Below are 20,377 nucleotides of genomic sequence, written 5' to 3' on the forward strand. Positions count from 1 at the left end.
GACATTAAGCCCTACAAACCTATTAAACACTTTTTTTTTGTTACACGACTTGGGTACATTAAAACAGAACCCAACTCTATATTTCAAATGCATACAATGAATAGACAGAATTTTGATGCCAGATGAAAAACTGATCATGAAAATTGGACAAGTCATAAAAGTCGCATACCTTGATTAAACGCCTGTGAGATATTTGGCATGCTAAATATCTGGACCTGTCTGCGATTCAAAATTGCTGAAATGTGTTCTGACTGAAAATTACATCTGCGATGACCTACAGCCAATGAGAGAGCAAGATACAGGGCAGCGGGAGGTTCGGGAAGTTATGGACCAGAATATCAGTATTATAATAGATATTTTTACAATTATATCAAACAGAAACAAAAGCACAAACATTTGCTTGACCAGCCGTAACAGCAGCACATTGCAAAATTATTTATTTACCTCCAACTCTTGTCTTTTTCTCCTTTTCGCTGCAAATCACTGCAAAGACAATTTAGATCGCAAGTTTCTTGCGGGCTATCATTTTTAATAACAATTCCGGTCTCACACGCGCGTGATCTTGTGTTATTACCTTATCACTTCTTGCGTGTTTGTTTGTGAAACGTAGTTGCGGAATAGACAGAGTTGTCTGCAATTCTTCCAATTGTAAAGTCATGCAATGTGAAACCCCCTGTTGCTGATCCATCGTGCTAAGTGCACACAGAAACAACTGAATGCTACCACAGATAGTCATGCAGTGTCAAGTCAAGTCACCTTTATTTTTATAGCGCTATTTTGTTTCAAAGCAGCTTTACAGTGGTAACAGGAAAATTATGCAACAAAATTGGATTCAGCTGGACAGCCGTGCTGGAGGAAACGGTGATATCATCGTCCAGCTCAGTTCAATTCTCATGTGGTGTCAATACAAGCAGATCAGTAATAGAGTTGAATGTTTAGTGTCCCCAACTAAGCAAGCCAAAATCCAATGTGAAAAGCACCAGTGTGAAAAGAACAGTGATCCGACGACTTTGAAATTGTGTAATGTGGACTCTGCATTAGATAATGGTAAAGATATCTAAATGTCAAAAATCTAAATGTTTATATTGTGCATCCCTAGTTCTCTTCATCACACAAAGCTATTTTATGCTTCAGACGACTGTGGCTTAAGAAGACTTGGAATATAGACATATGAATCACTTTTCAAAAGGCTTTTATAATGCTTTTTTGTCATTGTGGAACTTGACAGCACCTGTCCTCATTTCACTTTCATTATAAAAGAAAATAGGTGGCCAGGATATTCTTTTATGTTCCACAGAAGAAAGTAAGGCAGAGGGCTTGGAATGACATGAGGGTGAGTAAATGACGACAGAATGTTCATTTTTGGGTGAACCATGCCAATTATTTTAGATTTAAATGAATTTCTCTTAAAATTATTCCAGTCTCTATAGCCTGTGAACCGAGTATGCATGAGCTTTTAGATTTGTTTAACTTCACGGTGTGTGAAATGGCACAAATCATACTCTGGGGGGGAAGCAGACCAGCAGGACTAAAACAAGCTCTGAACATCTGCAACACCTGTGCTGTGGACCGCTCATTGGTTCAGCATGACTTTACACTCACAACCCAAAAGGGATTTGAACCAAAAGCCATATGGTCTCACATGCATTTCCCCAATCACTAATCCTGAAACACAATAACATTGAAGCTTCCTGCAGTGGAGCGCTTCCATTCACATCTCTGCACCTTTCTAAAGAGACAATATGGAGGGAAACCAGATGAAAATAAAACCGAATCACAAAAAGGCACAGAGGTAAGGGGTGAATGGAAGAGACACACATGGAGGGGATGAGTTCTGGATTACCTTCATAGAACTGAGCATACTGAGGAAATCCTGCCGCTCGGAGCCACTCACAGGCCTCCTTCGCCTCCAGCTCTGAGAGAGAGAGAGAGAGAGAGAGAGATTTTGATTTTCAAAAAAACTTTATTACAAATATTAACACATTGTCTAGACAATCAAGTCAAAACCTACTTCAAGAAAATAAAAATAAATACCTTAAAAACTGAAAATGAATAAATAACAAAAAAAAAATTTATTCCAAGATGGGAGCAACAAGTTGTTTTCAATAAACTCACACAAAGCCCCATCGTAACACCAAATCAAGTCAAAAGAAAGAAGATCTTCCATAGCTTTGAAATAACGAAAATCAATAAAGATTCTAGAGAGAGAGAGAGAGCGATGAATTAATGAAATCAATATGATAATATATTCGTTCAATTCGCTCATGTTATTAATCATTATCATCCAGACATTCAGAATACATTAGACTTGATTTGATGACTCATTTTACTGTGAATAAGAGCCGTTTAAGGTTATTTAGATAATCTGTGGTCACATTATTAGGTCTGTCTGTGGAAAAAACATTCAGCATAGTAATGAGAGCAGAACTGGAATTTTTAGCTGGTTTTCCGTGACACCGAAAGATCTAACAAACTTTGCAAAAATGAAACCTATTGAGATTAAAATATAATAATCATGTGCTAGAATATTACTTATATTTTTAGGGCCTGAGCACCGATGGTGTGAGGACCCTATTGGAATTGCGCTGTTTTTTTTTTTTAGGGTATTCTACTTTAACTGTGATCATTGAGACAATGTTCTTCATCCAGCTGTCACCAATCATCAGGGGAACATGGCACATGTGATGGACAGTGCCTTCAGACTGGCATGAAATGCCTGAGATCTCCATGGAAACTGGTAAGGTGATAGGAGTCAGTTAACCAACTTAGGAACAACAAAAAATGAGAGGATCTTAGAAATAACAGCCCAGATGCAAGTACAACCTGAGGCTGATTTTCAAGAACAATAATATTACATGTTTGGTCTTTTAGAAATGCACCTTTTAGCACCTTGAGTTCAGATGAAAATGTATGATGATCCAAAAAAAACAGTAGCCTAAATACATCTAGTGACAATTAAAATGCACAAATGGTAACTTAATTAAGTAAATAATTCTATTTAATTATTCTGTAATTATTATATTATATTACTAGTGTTACTACATTAAATCCAAGGTAAATTACGGTGATTTGTAGATTGAAACTGTTTAGTGGTTGTGATCAAAACGACTGGATAAATGGTCCGTGTGGCGGGGTTCAAATGAGTAGTGCTGTTTCTTTCCACTTTGGCGCATAAACATTATATTGAACATTTATCGAACTTTTATTTTATCGAGAAAAATTATATTATTGCAATCGCCATGTCCTACTTTAAATAAAGTTGAAATTATATAAAAATTTTGGATACCATTGAAATTTCATAAATCTCATCACAAATTTCAATATCACAAAAATATGAATAGTAGCATAACAAACATAAAATAAGAACAAAGAAACTAATTACAAGCAAAGCAATAGGACAAAAAAACTACAGTATAACAGAACAAAGACAAATTAAGTAGACAAAACATAAATGTGTTTCTATTAAATTGTGTCATATTCAGCATTAATATTAATATAAAGCTGCTATGTTATCATATAATTTATTATCGTAATCATAAACACTCAGTTTGTATTGTGAATAGTTTTACCATTTACTGCACTTATACTTATACCAAGTTATTTACTTATAGCACTTAATGAATTGATAGTCTAGTGTGCAAGCACAGAAAATAGCTTATTTCCATGTTGTAATTTTAGATGGAATCCTTCGATTTAATCTATTGATAGCACTGTTACTTTATGATATAATGTCTGTTTTATAGTTAATAAAAAAATCACAAGCTTTCAAGTGCCCCCTGGAATCTTCCCATGTCCACATATCCCTAGTTGGGAATCACTGTACACAGTTCCCATGTATCATATTAAACAACTGTAACTACAATGTAAACTACTGTTTACTTGCATTAAGATACTGGTAATTACCCGACTCGACAACCAGACCTTTAAAGAAACGAGACAAACTGAAGTGATTGGCCCTGAAAAAAAAATCAATCCTGACATAAAGTCTCTCATCTGCCTCTATCTGGAAACAATCAAATCAATCTAAGGAGCAATGAAACAGATCCCACTATCAAACAAGTCATCTAAAAAAAAAAAAACACACAATTTAAACCTGTCAGAATATGAGAGAGATTTTGGATTTCAAACATGTCATTGCACAATCGCAGGTTAATCATGGTTTCATCAAATCCATATTCTGATATGCCATTGGTGCATATTTCATACTCCATTGGGATTATTTGTTTATTCCAGTAGTTTAATTTTCCAGCAGTGATCTCTATCATTAGATTTGCGAGGGCACAAGAGAAATTACATGCTTCATGTTTATAGGAGCCATTGAGAGCGCTTTGATTTTGTTGGTGTCAGATTGACAGAACAAATCAGTTCACATAGCACTAGTAAACACAGTAAAAACATGCTCCTTATGTCAGTAATTAGCCTCGGAAGTATTGAGGTACAGTTTGAGAAAGAGTCATCTTCATTTGGGGAAGGAACAAAGGCATAAAATCTGTAAAATCATCCCAATGGAATGTAAAATATAAGGGAATGGCATATCAGAATATGCATTTGATAAATCCATGACTAACCTGTGATTGTGTTCACTGAATGCCAAAATCATTTTCTCTTTGTGCATCAACAATAAGATTTCACGTTAGAATAAACATTCTGCACATAAACCATTGTCATTTGGGAAGCTAGCCAATCAGATCCAAATGTAAACTGACTAGCCAATGACATTGCAGCATGAAGCAAGGAGTGGGGAACCAACATTTTTCAACAGAATAACCCTGTCAGTCAATCAAAACAGCAGCTGTGGCAAGAACTTGATGTTATGACTATTTTAACACGATTCCCAAAGAATCGTAGACAGCTTGCAAGTGTTGTCAGTAATAGTCTTTGTATTCATAAGCATTTATGGCTGTCAGGGTGAGTTGGGCTCTGAAATTCTGGCCTATTTATAAAGGCAGACACAGTCTGCTGAAAGCCCTTCAGGACAATCTGTGGCACACGGAAGCAAAATTGTGTTCAAATGAACAGATGAAGATTTAACAACTCTCTAAAACAAATGGTGTTTAATTAAAGACTTCAGAAATAATTAGCATATGCATACGAGTGTTAATTTATTATACATATCATTTGCAACTCTTCCTATATACAAAACAAGACACACAAAAGGGATTCAGCATTGAACACATACATATACACATAGATTTCCTAGGATCAGATCAGCTTCGTCTGTTTCCTGCCTCCATACTCTGCCCCTTCAGCATTCCAGAACTCCCTGACTCCCAACAGTGCTCTGGGTTTTCCCACCCAGACGCCCACATTTCTAATGCCTCTAGATGGGATGGAGATTGGTGGTATCAGCCTCACAGTTCTCTGACATTTTCTCCGCTGCATGCATATGTACGGCTGTACGCAGGTTGACAAGTCTGACAGACATTCAAGAAGGAAAGGATTTGTGTACACACACTTGACATTCTACATCCGCTTGGAAGTTTTTCACTGTCATTTTCATACCGTGAATAAGCAAATGCACACTTTGTGACAACTGCCAATTTTCATAAAATGAAACCCTATAGGCAAGAGTTTGAATTGATCATCATTATTGACATTTTTTCTCCATGTCAATCATTACACGTTACAACAGTTACTATTACTGATATTAGTATGTTCAGGAATCACTGATGTTGTAATTCCCATTGATAAGAAGGTCCAGGCAGGCATAAAACATGAACATTCCAGTAGCTACTTCTCTTCTCAGGAAAGGTGGAAACCCCCTAAGTAAAGTGTTTCTTTTTCCCTCTCCTTCTCCACCACCCCTCCCTCTCTTTTCCTTTTCCCACCCCTCCCTCTTTCTTCATTCAATAAACAGGAAATCTAAAGAGCTATGGTATTAAAATGAGGGGATAATTATGGATAGGGGTGCTGTGGGTTAACATGATGATGATTGAATGTTTAATCTTACTGTATTCTCTTGGTATAGATAAATCTCCTACAGGATAAAAAGAGATGTTTCTTTTATGATGTTCTTCCATGCATGGACACATTTGAGAAAGCTCAAAGTGACAGTAGGGCAGAGATAGACAGTCATCGCTGTACTTTAAAAAAGTGGCATTCCCCACTAGAGTGGACCTTGCAAAAAAATCTGTTTGTGAGGTTGATTTTATAACACGGTCATCGTTTTCCACTGCATGTGCAAAATTCATGGATGAAGATTTTCTATTCCAGTTATCTCTAAGTATTAATAATAATTTCCCATTCATCGCCCCACCACTGACCTTTTCTATGATAATTTGACTTCTAGTGATATCAATAATAAAAGAGCATGATGGCAAAAGGCATTATATTTTGAGTTCCCTATCTGTCAGTCACTACGACTTTGTGTCGACTGACAAATAGGAGTCCAAATCACCTCTGATTTTTGGAAAAATGGCCAACGGATTTGGTGAGTGGAATTTGCATGCCAAGGAACTTTCATGTATTGGTTACGGAAGTAAAGGTCCGTTCAGACCAAGAGTTAAATTAAAGAATAGCAGGGTTCACACCACAGCTATAACAATAACGATATAGAGCAACAATATCATTGGGATCACTTTCAGAATATTTTTTTTTCAGCTGTTGAACGATAAAACACTGTCAGCCAATCAGAATCCATTCCAATTTAAGGGCTTGCGCATTTAAAATGACAGACGACATTGAGGAGAAGTTAATCGCAGAGGTCCAGAAAAATCCACCACTGTTTGACAAGTCAAACCCCCTTTTCCAGAAAATGGACATATAGAAAACAATCGTTCATACCCTCTGAATACATGGTGAGAAGTATTAACGGAGATGAGATCATTATGCCAGGCTAGCAAACCGTGTAAAATTAAATTAACTTAGGTATTCAGCGCTCGTTTCGACAACATTGTCTTGAAGTTGCAGCAAAAAAGACTAGTTGTTTTTTTTACTCCACTATATTGACTATGTCAGCTAAATTCACTGTTAGATCGATTACACTAGCTAGATTTGCTCGAAACATAGCATGCTGAGGACATCTGCTTTTTTAAAGCTGTGTAAAGGCAACAAGAACAGTACATGTTCAATGACGTTGTACACACATTGAAACTGCAGAGCCCAAACTTAGAATAAACAAACCGTTATCGTTCGTTGATGTGGACACTAATATAGTTATATCTTTATAGTTATCGTTCCTGGTGTGAACGGGCCCAACCCTTGTTCCCTGATGGAGGGAACGGAGACATTATGTCCCCTCCTGCTCGAACCCTGAACTACCCCACCCGCTGAATGCCCAGGAATAAACCTAATGAGTGGATGCGTGCCACCATCTTATAACACCGTATGTACAGGGGAGTAGCTTGGCATGCAAATTTCACTCACCAATTCCATTGGTCGTTTTTCCTAAGACTCAGAGGTGATTAGGTCTCCATTTGTCAGCCGACATCGGCACACTTTACCATGTTAATTCTTAAAGGGATAGTTCACCCAAAAACAAAAATGTTATGTTTTTCTGCTTACCCCTAAGGCATCCAAGATGTAGGTGTCTTCGTTTCTTCAGTAGAACACAAATGAAGATTTTTAACTCCAACTGTTGCTGTGTGTCACTCATATAATGCTTGTCAATGGGGTCTAATTCTATTAGAGTAAAAAAAACATGGACAGACAATTTCAAATTAAACCCCTTGTCTTAAGACAAGAAACGATCGGTTTCTGAGAGAAACCGAACAGTATTTATGCAATTATATGACCTCATATCAGACGAATGCCGTCAGCTCTCCAGACTCTCCAGACTGCCATCACTTCCCGTGAGTGAGGTCAAAATTCCGGCCGGGTCATAGATATGTATACATAGATTCCTCATTCGAGCGATCCACGCAGGCACTAATGAGGTATCTATGTATATACCTATGACCCGGCCGGAATTTTGACCTCACTCACGGGAAGTGATGGCAGTCTGGAAAGCTGAAGCGTTTGTCTGATATGAGGTGATATAATTGCATAAACACCGTTCGGTTTCTCTCAGACATCAATGTGTCGTCACGAGCCGCAGGGTTTAATTTGAAGTTGTCTGTCCATGTTTTTTTTACTCTAATAGAATTAGACCCCATTGACATGCATTATACAACTGGCACACAGCAACGGTTTGAGTTAAAAATCTTAATTTGTGTTCTACTGAAGAAACAAAGACACCTACATCTTGGATGCCTTGGGGGTAAGCAGATAAACATCAAATTTTCGTTTTTGGGTGAACTATCCCTTTAACCAAATGCATCCTATATGAGATAAATCAAATATATACACAAAATAAACATAACATAACTTACAATTGCACAAAGCAAAAAGCTGCAAATGCACAAGCAAACTTATATGAAGGTGTAACTCCGTTCTGTATGCGCTTATCCCGTAACAATGTGTTAAAACATGGGCATACAAAGAACTCACAACATTAATTTACAGTATTGTTTTCATTCTAATATTATGTACCCTATATGACAGACTTGCACTGCACATGTTGCACTTAAAGGGTTAGTGCACCCAAAAATGAAATTTCTTTCATTACTCACTCACCCTCATGTCGTTTAAAACCCGCAAGACCTTCATTCATCTTCGGAACACAAATTAAGATTTTTTTTTGTTGAAATCCGAGAGCTTTCTGACCCTACATAGACAACAACACAACGCTCAGAAAGAGAGTAAAGATATCGCTTTTATAGTCCATGTGACTCACAGTGGTTCACTATTCACAGTGGTGTTGTGGTGCTTATGTGAATCGTGTAGGAGAGTAACACTGAAGAGAAGAGATTGTTGAATAAAGTCGTTATTACACAAAAAGTATTCGGGTTCGCGTCTCTAACATTTAAAAACAAATGTGCTTTTTCTGAACGAACCCAAGAAGACCTGAATTATTTTAATCTATGTCGACCATTAAATAAAATTAACATCAAATGACAACTTTATTCTCTCTGAATATGTGCATACACACAATAGATTCTACGCACGGTTGCTTCTACATTAAAATTTCTGCTGCATCCTCATCAGCGTAAATGAGAAACTAGGATATCCCAGATGATTCTGTTTCTCTGCTCGCAGATCAGCATAAGCTGTCAAATTGTGTGAATTGCTTGATGTTTTATAAAACAAGGATGTGATGATAAACTTTCCTCACTGTAAAAAGTATACTAAGTAACTTCAGATAAATATTTAAAAATCACCAAACGCTCAACATCTTGCCCAACATGGTTTAGAGTCTGAGACACTGACTGTGCTACATCCATATCATCTATATACAGCCCAAAGACATGTCTGCCACAGCTCTGAGCTAAATAAAGCATGTGAGAGTAATGATAGAGCGAGTATTCTGTGTGTATCAGCATTCCTCTCACAGCTGTTTCGAGAACATGCTTTGAGGTTTTACAGCATTCATAAGCGTCTCTGTGTGTTGATATGAGACCTGTATACCACAGAGCTCTATAATCTGTCCCTTGCCCATCTTGACATGGCTAGTTCTACACATTCAACTATTTGAGCACCAGAAACATGGTTATACAGGGCAGGAATGCAAGACAATCTCTCATGGAAAAATCAGGGATGTTTTTATGCAAATTTGTACTCCGATTCATTAAAACAAATGTGATATCAGAAAGTCTGTACAATCATGTAAACTTCTGACCATGTGCACAGTTTTAGCGGAATTGATTTTTCAAGCAACTCCTGGGGTTTTATAAATGTAATAGCAAATGACTGCAATCATATTGCAATTCTGGCCACAAATGCATCAATGAGCTCCCAATGTAGACATCAATGCAGCAGCAATTCAACAATGTTTTGATAGCATTTTTAAAGAAAACTGTACTTTTTGTTTTTTTAGCCGGTAATTGATTTGACACACATGCATGCTACACAATCTCTTGTCATATGCCATCTTTCTTTCTCCATTACTGATGTTCTAAAATGTTTCAAAATGATCACTTGTGTGCTTAAGTAATTATGCTGACAGCCACTTTAACCTCCTGCCACTGAGTATCTGTCTTTTGTTAGACCTGCAAAGAAACCATTTTCAGATCCTCTAAAGTGCATCACTTTGGTTCCTCCTTTGTATTTTTATTCAGCAAGGCTGTATTTAATTGGTCAAATTGGTCAAAATTAACAGAAAAAATTAACTTTTTTTTCCATCAAAGAATCCTGAAAAAGAATAATGGTTCCCACCAAAAAAATACTAAGAAGCACAATAGTTTTGGTTTTTAACAATAACAGTAAGAAACTTCGATTTCCTTACCACCAAATCGGAATATTAGAAAGATTTTTGAAGGATCATGTGACACTGAAGACAGGATTAATGGCTGCTAAAAATACAACTTTGCCATAACAGGAATAGATTACATTTTAAAATATATTCAAATAGAAAAGTTATTTTAAATAGCAAAAATATTTCACACAGTATTAGTGTTTTTACCATACTTTTGTGTTGACTAAATGCAGCCTCGGCGAGCATAAGGGACTTCTTTTAAAAACATTAAAACATCTTAACGACCACAAACTTCTCATATTTGAAATCTCATCACTGCTCACGGTCACACTCGCTGCTTTAGAAACTAAAGAGGAGATCAATTACACAAGAATCTCACTGATTTCTGTCATTTATTGTCTGCCTCATTTAGGCAGCAATTCAACGTAAAGTTTGCCAAAATGAGAACAAGAACACTGGGAATACAAGTGATTGCAACAGGATAAATCAGAATGTTTTACGCAGTGTGTGATGTGTATTTGTCCCTTCAGGACATGCTGTAGAAAGTACATGCATGGTTATGTTATCAGGCCAAATTGACTAATCTTGTTTTTTTTTTTATGGAATACTGCTGCATTTATTATAAATTATTCATCCGTGTACATCATTAATTTTAAAAAATTCATGTGCCCTCATAATCGTTAACCATCAAAATAACTTGTAGCAACATCTTTTCTCTGGTGACGTGTTTTTCAAAACAAAAGCAGAACAACCTGTCACCCATATGAGATCACAGCAATAACAAACCACAATGATCCAATCAAATTCCCAACAGACAAAATCAAGTCACGCCCTCTTTTTTTTGCCAGAAGCTGTTTCACTCAGATATGTTTCTCAAATACACATCACAATAGGGAAGAAAAGACTAAAATCGCAATGTCATTTCACATCGACTGACAGAAAGCAGGTGGGTCATGTACTTTACTTCAAAATTGATTCAGATGCCAGCACCGCAGTGGTCAAACACTGCAGATTGCATTCAGCATGGATTTTGTAGAAGGGTTTGTGCTGCTAGCTGATTTGCATAATTCCTTTAGTTCAGGCACCAAATGCTATTAGTGGTTGCAATTCACTCACTGTTGAACAACCTTGTCAAAAGTAATCATCATTCGATTTATTTTTATTTTTATTTGTTCTTACTTTGCTAAATCTCTCTCTCTACCAGTATAGTATAGTATAAGCATACTCTACATGAGCTGTAGCTTGAGTCCAACATGCTACATACCAGCTAAAAAGTTTATAAATTCAGACCAAATGCCGACACAGATTTTATACAGCTATTTTAAAACCTCATTTTACAAGCGATGGAAATCTGGATTAGTGCAAAATAACTTCAATAACTATCAATTGAAATGTGAACAGCATGATTAATAAGATACCCACCCACTCACTCAGTCTCAGCCCCAAACCGCACACAGAGCGGCGCTGAGCGGGTGAGAGTGATTTGTAGTAAGCCTGGGTAATCCCTGCAGCTTTAACAAAACAAACCAGAATTAGACTGAGAGGCATTTAAAGCACTGAAAACCCTGAAGCAGAAAAGAAAAACACTACTAAATGCTCCCATGAGCGCTGAAAGAGCAGAAGGAAAGTACTTCATCTCATTTTGAATGCGCTTGAAACGCCTGTTGGTATCACATGTGTGGTATATGTGTGCGTGTGATGGGGGGAGTGACCTTTGGTAAATTGAATGTAGTGTGAACCTGCTGTGTGCAGGGAGTAAGCCTAACTTCATGCTCTGCATGTGTGAGTGTGTGCATGAGCAGATGGTTTAAGATGACCAAAATGCTGGTGTGTGTGTGTGTGTGTGTGTGTGTGTGTGTGTGTGTTACATTAAGAGAGCCATATAGGCCCTGATATACTTCAATCGAAATCAAAGAACGAACGGAGTTCGAAACAGCTTGCACAGTTTCCCATAGATTGCCCGAAGATCTATTTATCTCATAATACCACAAAAGGTCTTTAATTACGTTTTGCGCAATTGCTGTCAAACAAAATCGAAAGCTCGATAAGGCTTTGTGTCCTTTTTAAAATCACAAAAGACTGTCTGTTTGTGCTGCGTTAAAGGGTTAGTTCACCCAAAAATAGTATAAAATAACTAGCTTCCGGGGGTCAGCGGTACGTGAGTCGACTTGTGCTAAAAGAGTAACCCTTGACACATGCGTATTGATGAACGCAGAAGCGCAGAGGATAGAGCAAAACAAAACATAGCATCAGGGGTTACTCTTTTAACATGACTTAAGTCGACTCGCGCACCACTGACCGAGCTAGTTATTTTAGTCTATAAAGTTTTATATATTTTCTTACACAAACACACCACTTCGCTTCACAAGGCTTTTATTAACCCCCACGGAGCCATGTGGAGCAGTTATATGATGGATAGATGCACTTTTATGGACTTCAAAAATGACATAACCATTCACTGCCATTATAAAGCTTTGAGGAGCCAGGACATTTTTAATATAACTCCGATTTCATTCGTCAGAAAGAAGAATGTCATATACACCTAGGATGACTTGAGGGTGAGTAAATCATGGGCTAATTCTCATTTTTGGGAGAACTAACCCTTTAAGAGTAGTGCGCGCTTCGCTCACATGATCAGCTCACATGTGCTGAGTTTAGCATGCACCAGTTACGCATTATTTTCTCATTCGCATAGTTGACTGCAAACTGGTGCGCACGGCATAGACTCGTCATCCAGCGTGGTAAACGGAGGTTGCACTGGTGCCCAACTGATAAGAGCTGCCATTTCTGTTACATGTGAGAAACATATGGCAAACAAAGAGAGAGCGGAACGGAAGCGCACTACTCGTTAAGCTGCGCGAGCTCATACATGGGCCGATCTCGATCACATGACATGACATGCTTCTACACAGAGCTGGAAGATCCAGTGAGAAAGCGTTTGAATCAAGTGGCAACCTCCCGCAGTTTCTCTTGAAGCCAATGCGGAAGTGCCTCAAACTGCAATTCATCGACTGGCCGCTAGGGACAGGATCCAGTAGGGAGCAGAATCTCATTGAGCCCCATGTTAAAATGGCCAACTTTAGAGCAGAATAAAACATGTTTACAGCCTGGTACAAATTGTGCTTTTGGTCTATACGGCTCATTTTGCCCTTCATGACAACTGTGAGGGGGGTGAATTTTTTTATAACTCATTCGTTTACATTATATAAAGCCTTAAAATTCTGCATAATTAAGGCCGTGGCCATTTCGAGTGAAAGGTGGATAGCCATTTATCTGCTGTCTGTTAGTCATCGCGTCACTTAAGCTCCACCCACGTCCCGCCTTTTTGCCCATTTTCTGTTATCCGGGAGTGACGCGCGATGACGCGCTGCCAAGATGGCAACGGCCATCTCGTCCCTACTTTGCGCTTCAGAACGGCTCATCAGAATCCTATGGGTGACGTCACGGACACTACGTCCATATTTATTTACAGTCTATGGTTTGAATTCACCACAGGATTAATAACATCACTACTGCGAGATCTATTGGAAGCGTTCGGTCACAGATATCAGATCACACAGCGCTGATGTGGAAACCAGAATAAACATTGAGCCATGAGCGAAGATCAGGGGTTTCAGTCCACAAATCACCAACATTCACCATGGATTTAATGTAGTAACACCACATGGTATTGTGGCAGAAATAGTCAAATGTTTTTTTTAATGTTGTATTCATCTCAGGGTTACTTTGTAGAGTGAAATTCAAGCACTTGTCAAGGGTTTTCAAGTGGTTCACACTTGTTTTTTTTTCTGTTTTTCTTTTGTTGTTTGGTTCATATTAACAGCATATATAGCAGTAGGTAGTGGTATTGTATATTACGCTGCTGTCACTTTAATACGCAGATCTAATTTACACTTTAATTTTCTTTCCCAACTGTTCACGTTCACAGACATAACCGACTGTGCTTATGTGAACTTTGTGTGCTTTTGATATAACCTTGTTGTGTGTATTTGACAGTTAAAGACATGAAAAATAACTTAGCTTAATACTCACGCGAAGCTAGCTCCCTGTGCACGTGCTTAAAAGGGGGGGGGGGGGTATCACACTCAGTTTCTGTCAATCTTATGTCAATCTTGAGTACCTTTAGAGTTGTATTGAATCCTTCATATCTCCGAAAAGTCTTTAGTTTTATTATATTTATAAAAGAAAGATACGCTGTACAGAGTCTTTCCAAATAAAAACGAGCGGCTGGAGGCGCATCGTGTGGGCGGAGCTAAATAATCATGAGCGCATGCAGCAATTGCGTTGAGAGTGTCTGAAAAGCTGTGACATCCTTGAACGTGGAAAAAACCTTATTCTAAATAAACCATGGCTATCAATCAGATTCAGCCATACATATATGATCCAGAATCTGATCTGGAGGCTGAAATTGAACAGGAGCAGCAGCAACAATGACAACGACTACAGCAGGACGTCTCTCTATGTGGTATGTACTGTAACTGTATGCTTAGGCTTGTCATGCTTTTTTACAACATTTGTGTGTTTACTCGTGGTTTATGAGGACCTGATTTGGTTTATGGATTATTCTATGTGACTTAACGTTAGCAGTAGCAAGCGGAACGGTTTTGCACGTCAGACTAGTGCGTGTTTACATAGAAAAACAATGTAATAGGGCTCGGGCGTATGACGTCATTACTTTGCGTGGCGGCCATGTTGATGGCCTCATTTGCTGCTACTCGGACTACTGCGCACTGTTTATAGACGTGCTCCCTCTCAGTCGTGTGTCTTAATTTGGCATTATTATTGGAAACCATGGTAAACCGTTGCTGCATTGTGGGGTGTAACACTAGATCACATAATCGCCATGGGAAAAAGTTCGAAAATGGATTAACTTTCCACCTCTTTCCTGCTTGGAGACGCAACCACGGAGACCAAGTATCCGAGGTAACAAAGAGTCGTCGGCTCGCTTGGATCGCGCTTGTAAGACAAACTGTTACCTGGGGATATGGTGTTGGCTGATCGCGGCTTTGACATAAAGGACAGTGTGGGACTTATGTGTGCCGAGGTAAAGATCCCTGCTTTCACAAAAGAACGCTGTCAGCTGGATGCAAGAGATGTGGGGAGCACAAGAAAAAATGCCCACCTCCGAATTCACGTGGAAAGGGTGATTGTAACCGTCCGCAACAAGTACACTATTTTGTCAGATAAAGTACCGATTCACATGGTGTTGCCAAGCAAGGACGAAGACATGACATTCCTCTATAAGATTGTGTATGTATGTTGTGCTCTGACAAACATGAGCCCTAGCGTTGAAATAAAATAAATGTGCATTAAATACAGCCATAAGTGTCTGTTGCATCCATACCCACAATCTTCAAAATAAATATACTTAAATCAATATAATGTGCAAAAGCAAGAAGTGTCACACAATCCGATATTTTTCAGTGTTTATTTGCAAGTAGTGCAACCCGAGAACACAGAACGGTGCAGAATGCTTCAAGGTAAAAGGTTAACGTTACATAGGCTTCATGGTCTGCAGCTCCTGAACCCATCCATTTGTGAACTGCAAATTTCATATGAATCCAAACCGTTAATAGTTCCAATTTTGTCCATATACCGGTCCCTGGCTTCCCTATTTAACGTATCCCGGTAAATTCCACATCCTTTTCGGGATTTTAACATAGTTTTTCTTTCTCCCAACTCTGCTTCTCCTCGTTCGATTTGCTGTATGTTTACATTCGCGAGGCCATCAACATGGCCGCCACGTCCCAGAATGCAACGCAGCGCCCGAGCCCTATAGTGGCGCAATTGAATGAAGAAGCGCGCTTTGTGTGAACGCCCTTTGTGTGGCCCATAGGTTTAATATAAATTAATTTAGTTCAACATATTTTCCCACTCTTTGTGTATTGTTGTTTGGAGTGGTTTTACAATAAACAAACAGACATCTATAGTGGTCCGCTAAAGAAATGTATTTAAACACACACCATACATTGCATGCTCCATTGATAAATTAACTATACATGATCATGTTTACTTGATGTGAACTTACGCGCCGATACCCAACAACACAAAGACATTTGAAGCAGTTTTACTCACCACCTGCGACCGTGAACCATTATCGCTGGGATCACTACATCTTTCAGCATTAGACGATCTACAAATCCGGCGTCGAACTGGGCCTTGTTTATAAAACAATCGTCGCCGAAATGCAGGGAACAAACAAAAACACTTGCACAACTCTGTTGCTGCTCTGGAAAAACAAACTCCATCCAATGTCCCCTTAAAGGGATAGTTCACCCAAAAATGAAAATTAGTCCATGATTTACTCACCCTCAAGTCATCCTAGGTGTATATGGCATTCTTCTTTCAGACGAATACAATCAGAGTTATATTAAAAAAGTCCTGGCTAATCCAAGCATTATTATAGCAGTAATAGTTGTTCTGTTTTTGAAGTCCATAAAAGAAATGCATCTGTCCATCAAATAACATGCTCCACATGGCTCTGGGGTGTTAATAAAGGCCTTCTGAAGCGAATCGATGCGTTTGTGGAAGAAAAATATCCATATTTAAAACTTTATAAAATAAAGTTAAGTTTCAGCCGACCGCCTTCCGTATTTAATTTATGGAAAAAGTGTTGAAAGTGCCTCTTACGATCGAAAGACAAACGCGACCAGGTACGCTCATCATGACGTCACGTACGCATCTTGAATTGAGAGATGGCACTTTCAACACTTTTCCACGGAAGGCGATTGGCTGGAACTTTACTTGATAAAGTTTTAAATAGGGGTGCTCCGATTGATCGGCAACCGATCTCGATCGGTCGATAATCGCTTTGGGATGATTGATCGGCGGTCTCCAAAAAGGCCGATCTCATGAACCGATCGCATGCTGACGACACATAAAACCCGCACCTGCCGTGAGAGCTAGGGCATGATATGCAGCGACACCGTCTCATTCTCTTTCCGGCGCGGGTAAAATAATTATAATGCTGAAGGTGAGGTACAATTCATATTTCTATATTAAATAACTTACGCAGTCATTTGAAAACTTTCTGTGGGACGCAAGTTCACAAACAGCGCGCGAGAATCACCGCGTGCGTGCTCTCTCTCTCTCTCCCTTTCAAAATGCTCAAATGGCTTTACATCAGCGCATCGCATGTGCACTAAAATCGAGCTGCTCAGTTGACACAGGATTTGCCACTTTGCACAATCGAGGCAGTGTCGCATCGTCACTAAAGTTTATCATTTGCATTTATTTTTAAGTCTTGCCAGTGTTCAAACCGCTCAGCACTCGCGCGCACGGTCTGGAGAGACACACACACAGGCCATCTCACAAAAAGCTTGCGAGTACAAACTGCGCTGATATGGGCAGATACACACAAATGTATGTACTAAATTACCGTCTTGACGAGTATGCACGTAAACCCCGTCGTGACTCGCGAGTGTTCACTCTCAAAGTGACAGCTGTCGAATAAACTGCTGCTGTCTCTGAGTTTCTCTTTGTCTTGTGTTGTTTGATGAACCTTTATGACACTCACTGCTCTTGAATGACTAACTTTTGCAACCTTAAGTGTAAGGATTAAACAAATTTAATTTATTCAGGGAAGACCAATATTAATTTACATTTGATTTCTTATTAAATGTCTTTAGTATTTCTTACCTCAATACTAATGTTAGACCTACCTGAAAAAATGTTTTTAAAAACAAAAATGCACTGCATGATCAAATATTTAGGTGAGATAATTATATACATTTATTATATACATTTATTTGGGAAAGATGGCCTACAGTAGCCTTAAGTTATCTAATTTTCTAAAATAAACACTTGGTGGTTCTTCAAGATCTTGACTCAGTTAATTTAGAGTTAGTTTCATTTCTACAAATGGTGCAAACTCTGCAAGATTATAGATAAAAGATTGCCATTCCCCTGCCATTCTGTGATCGGCAGTGATCGGCAATCAGCAGATCATGAACTTGGTGATCGGTAATCGGTGATCTGCCCCAAAAATGCTGATCGGAGCATCTCTAGTTTTGAATATGGATATTTTTCTTACACAAACGCATCGATTCGCTTCAGAAGGCCTTTATTAACCCCCCAGAGCCGTGTGGAGCATGTTATTCGGCTGACAGATGCATTTTTTATGGACTTCAAAAACAGAGCAACTATTACTGCTATAATAATGCCTGGATTAGCCTGGACTTTTTTAATATTACTCAGATTGTATTCTTCTGAAAGAAGAATGTTATACACCTAGGATGACTTGAGGGTGAGTAAATCATGGGCTAATTTTCATTTTTGGTTGAACTATGCCTTTAACGCTGGGTTCTTTGGGAAGCTATACAGGGTTGTCTTGCCCTGAAAACCAACAACACACATCTTTGGTGACATTGTTGATTTCATGAAGTCCTGTGACTGCAGCACAGCACAGCTGACGGCTTCCCTAAAGCTGAGCAAACCGTGTTAATGGGCGTGCATTTGCTCTCTCGCTCTGGTCGCGCACGCGCGCACCCTTCCGGGAGAAGTGCCCGTACGGCCCGTACAAGGACATTCCGCCCTTGTTGACGTCACGCAGACCCATACTCGAAAAAAACTTTCCGAAACCGGAAGGAGTATTTTTGGCACAGAAATACTCCATCAAACATCCAACTTATTTTTTTAAACTTTGTCCATGTTTAAATGAAATGGTTAATGGACTGCATTTATATAGCGCTTTCAACAGACCCATGGCCATCCAAAGCGCTTTACATATTGCCTCACATTCACCCATTCATACACCGACGGCGGTGTCAGCCATGCAAGGCGCCATCCAGCTCGTCGGGAGCAGCTGGGGTTAGGCGTCTTGCTCATGGACACCTCGACACTTGGTCAGGTGAAACCGGGGATTGAACACCAACCTTCGAGTGTGTAGACAACCTACATGAACCACTGAGCCACTGCCGCCCCGTTTAGCATGTAAAGCAAAGTCTTTAACAGTGTAAAAAGCCCCTTTAAGATGTGTACACTCAGAAAACAGGTTTAAACTGATATGGATTTAAAACGCATGCAAATAATACATTTTCATGACGAACTGCAATGTCATGTGAGCATGACCGCGATAGAGATGAAAATAAAAAACAAACAGATGTTTTGTTAGTTTTTGTCAGATTATCTGATGCACTAGATGTAAAGGCACGGCACTATTCTGGATCATATAGTCTCATATGGATCTCATTTGCATTTAAAGATAGATGCATTAAAACAGCATGTTTTCATTTCCACTCATAAATGGTATAATAAATTATCTGTGCTGTGGGGTATTTTGAGCTGAAACTTCACAGACACATTCTGGGGACACCTGAGACTTATATTACATCTTGTAAAAGGGGCACAATAGGTCCCATTTAACTAGGCCACTACAGTGACTATTTCAAGAGGTCTTCTGGTAAATTTCTCAATGTGCTTGAGTGTATTTCTGATAATTCTATGAGATCTTTGTATCTCTGATGAAAGTGAAAGGTCACAGACATTTCCAGCGGCTCATCAGGAAAACACTGCGACTTTTGAGAAACGGACCATGGAGGCTCTGTGCGTTTCTGAAAAGTCTCTGTGTTTCAAAAGACTCTGCATTTTGAAGATTGTCTGTGCATTTCTGAAGAGCCCCTGTTTTCTTCAGAAGAATTTCTGAGGAGTCTCCACCCTTTCCACAGAGTATCACCAAGTTCCAGAAGAATACAAGTGCATTTGTGAACAAGCTGTTGTGGATTTCTGGATAGTCATGTTACATGTACAGTACACAACAGATTCTTCATATCTGTTTGAAGAGAAACAGATCACATCCACACATGCTGTTAAAGATAGTCCACACAAAACTTAAAATTCTTTCATTATGTACTCACTGTAATTTTGACCCAAACCCGTATGACTTACTTTAATCTGTTTTGTCCATACAATGAAAATCAATGGTCACAAAAAACTGTTTGATTACCAATATTCTACAAACCATCTTCTTTTAGTTCTGCAGAATAAAGAAAGTCATAAATGTTTGGAGTGACATGTTTGGAGTTGTAAATGACAGAATTTCCCTTTAATGCATTCTCAGCTTTTTTTAACCTCATATCATTTGGTTTATGATGTTCATATCTGTGTGTAAATAGTTCCAAGTAAAAGGCCTTTTAGATAGAAGCATCT

The 20,377-nt window shown here is 38.8% G+C and overlaps 1 protein-coding gene across 4 annotated transcripts in view; it reads right to left on the reverse strand.

The window, feature by feature from the left end:
• stard8 (StAR related lipid transfer domain containing 8) overlaps positions 1-20,377 on the reverse strand; it is an 88,948-nt gene that overhangs the window by 52,976 nt on the left and 15,595 nt on the right. For all 4 annotated transcript variants that reach the window (XM_079814845.1, XM_079814843.1, XM_079814844.1 and 1 more), the window contains one exon: positions 1,844-1,915. In XM_079814845.1, coding sequence (XP_079670971.1) covers positions 1,844-1,915 — 72 coding nt within the window. The remainder of the gene's footprint in view (positions 1-1,843; positions 1,916-20,377) is intronic.

The sequence above is a fragment of the Gobio gobio genome (assembly GCF_949357685.1).
Source record: "Gobio gobio genome assembly, chromosome: 4".
Classification (NCBI taxonomy): Eukaryota; Metazoa; Chordata; class Actinopteri; order Cypriniformes; family Gobionidae; genus Gobio; species Gobio gobio.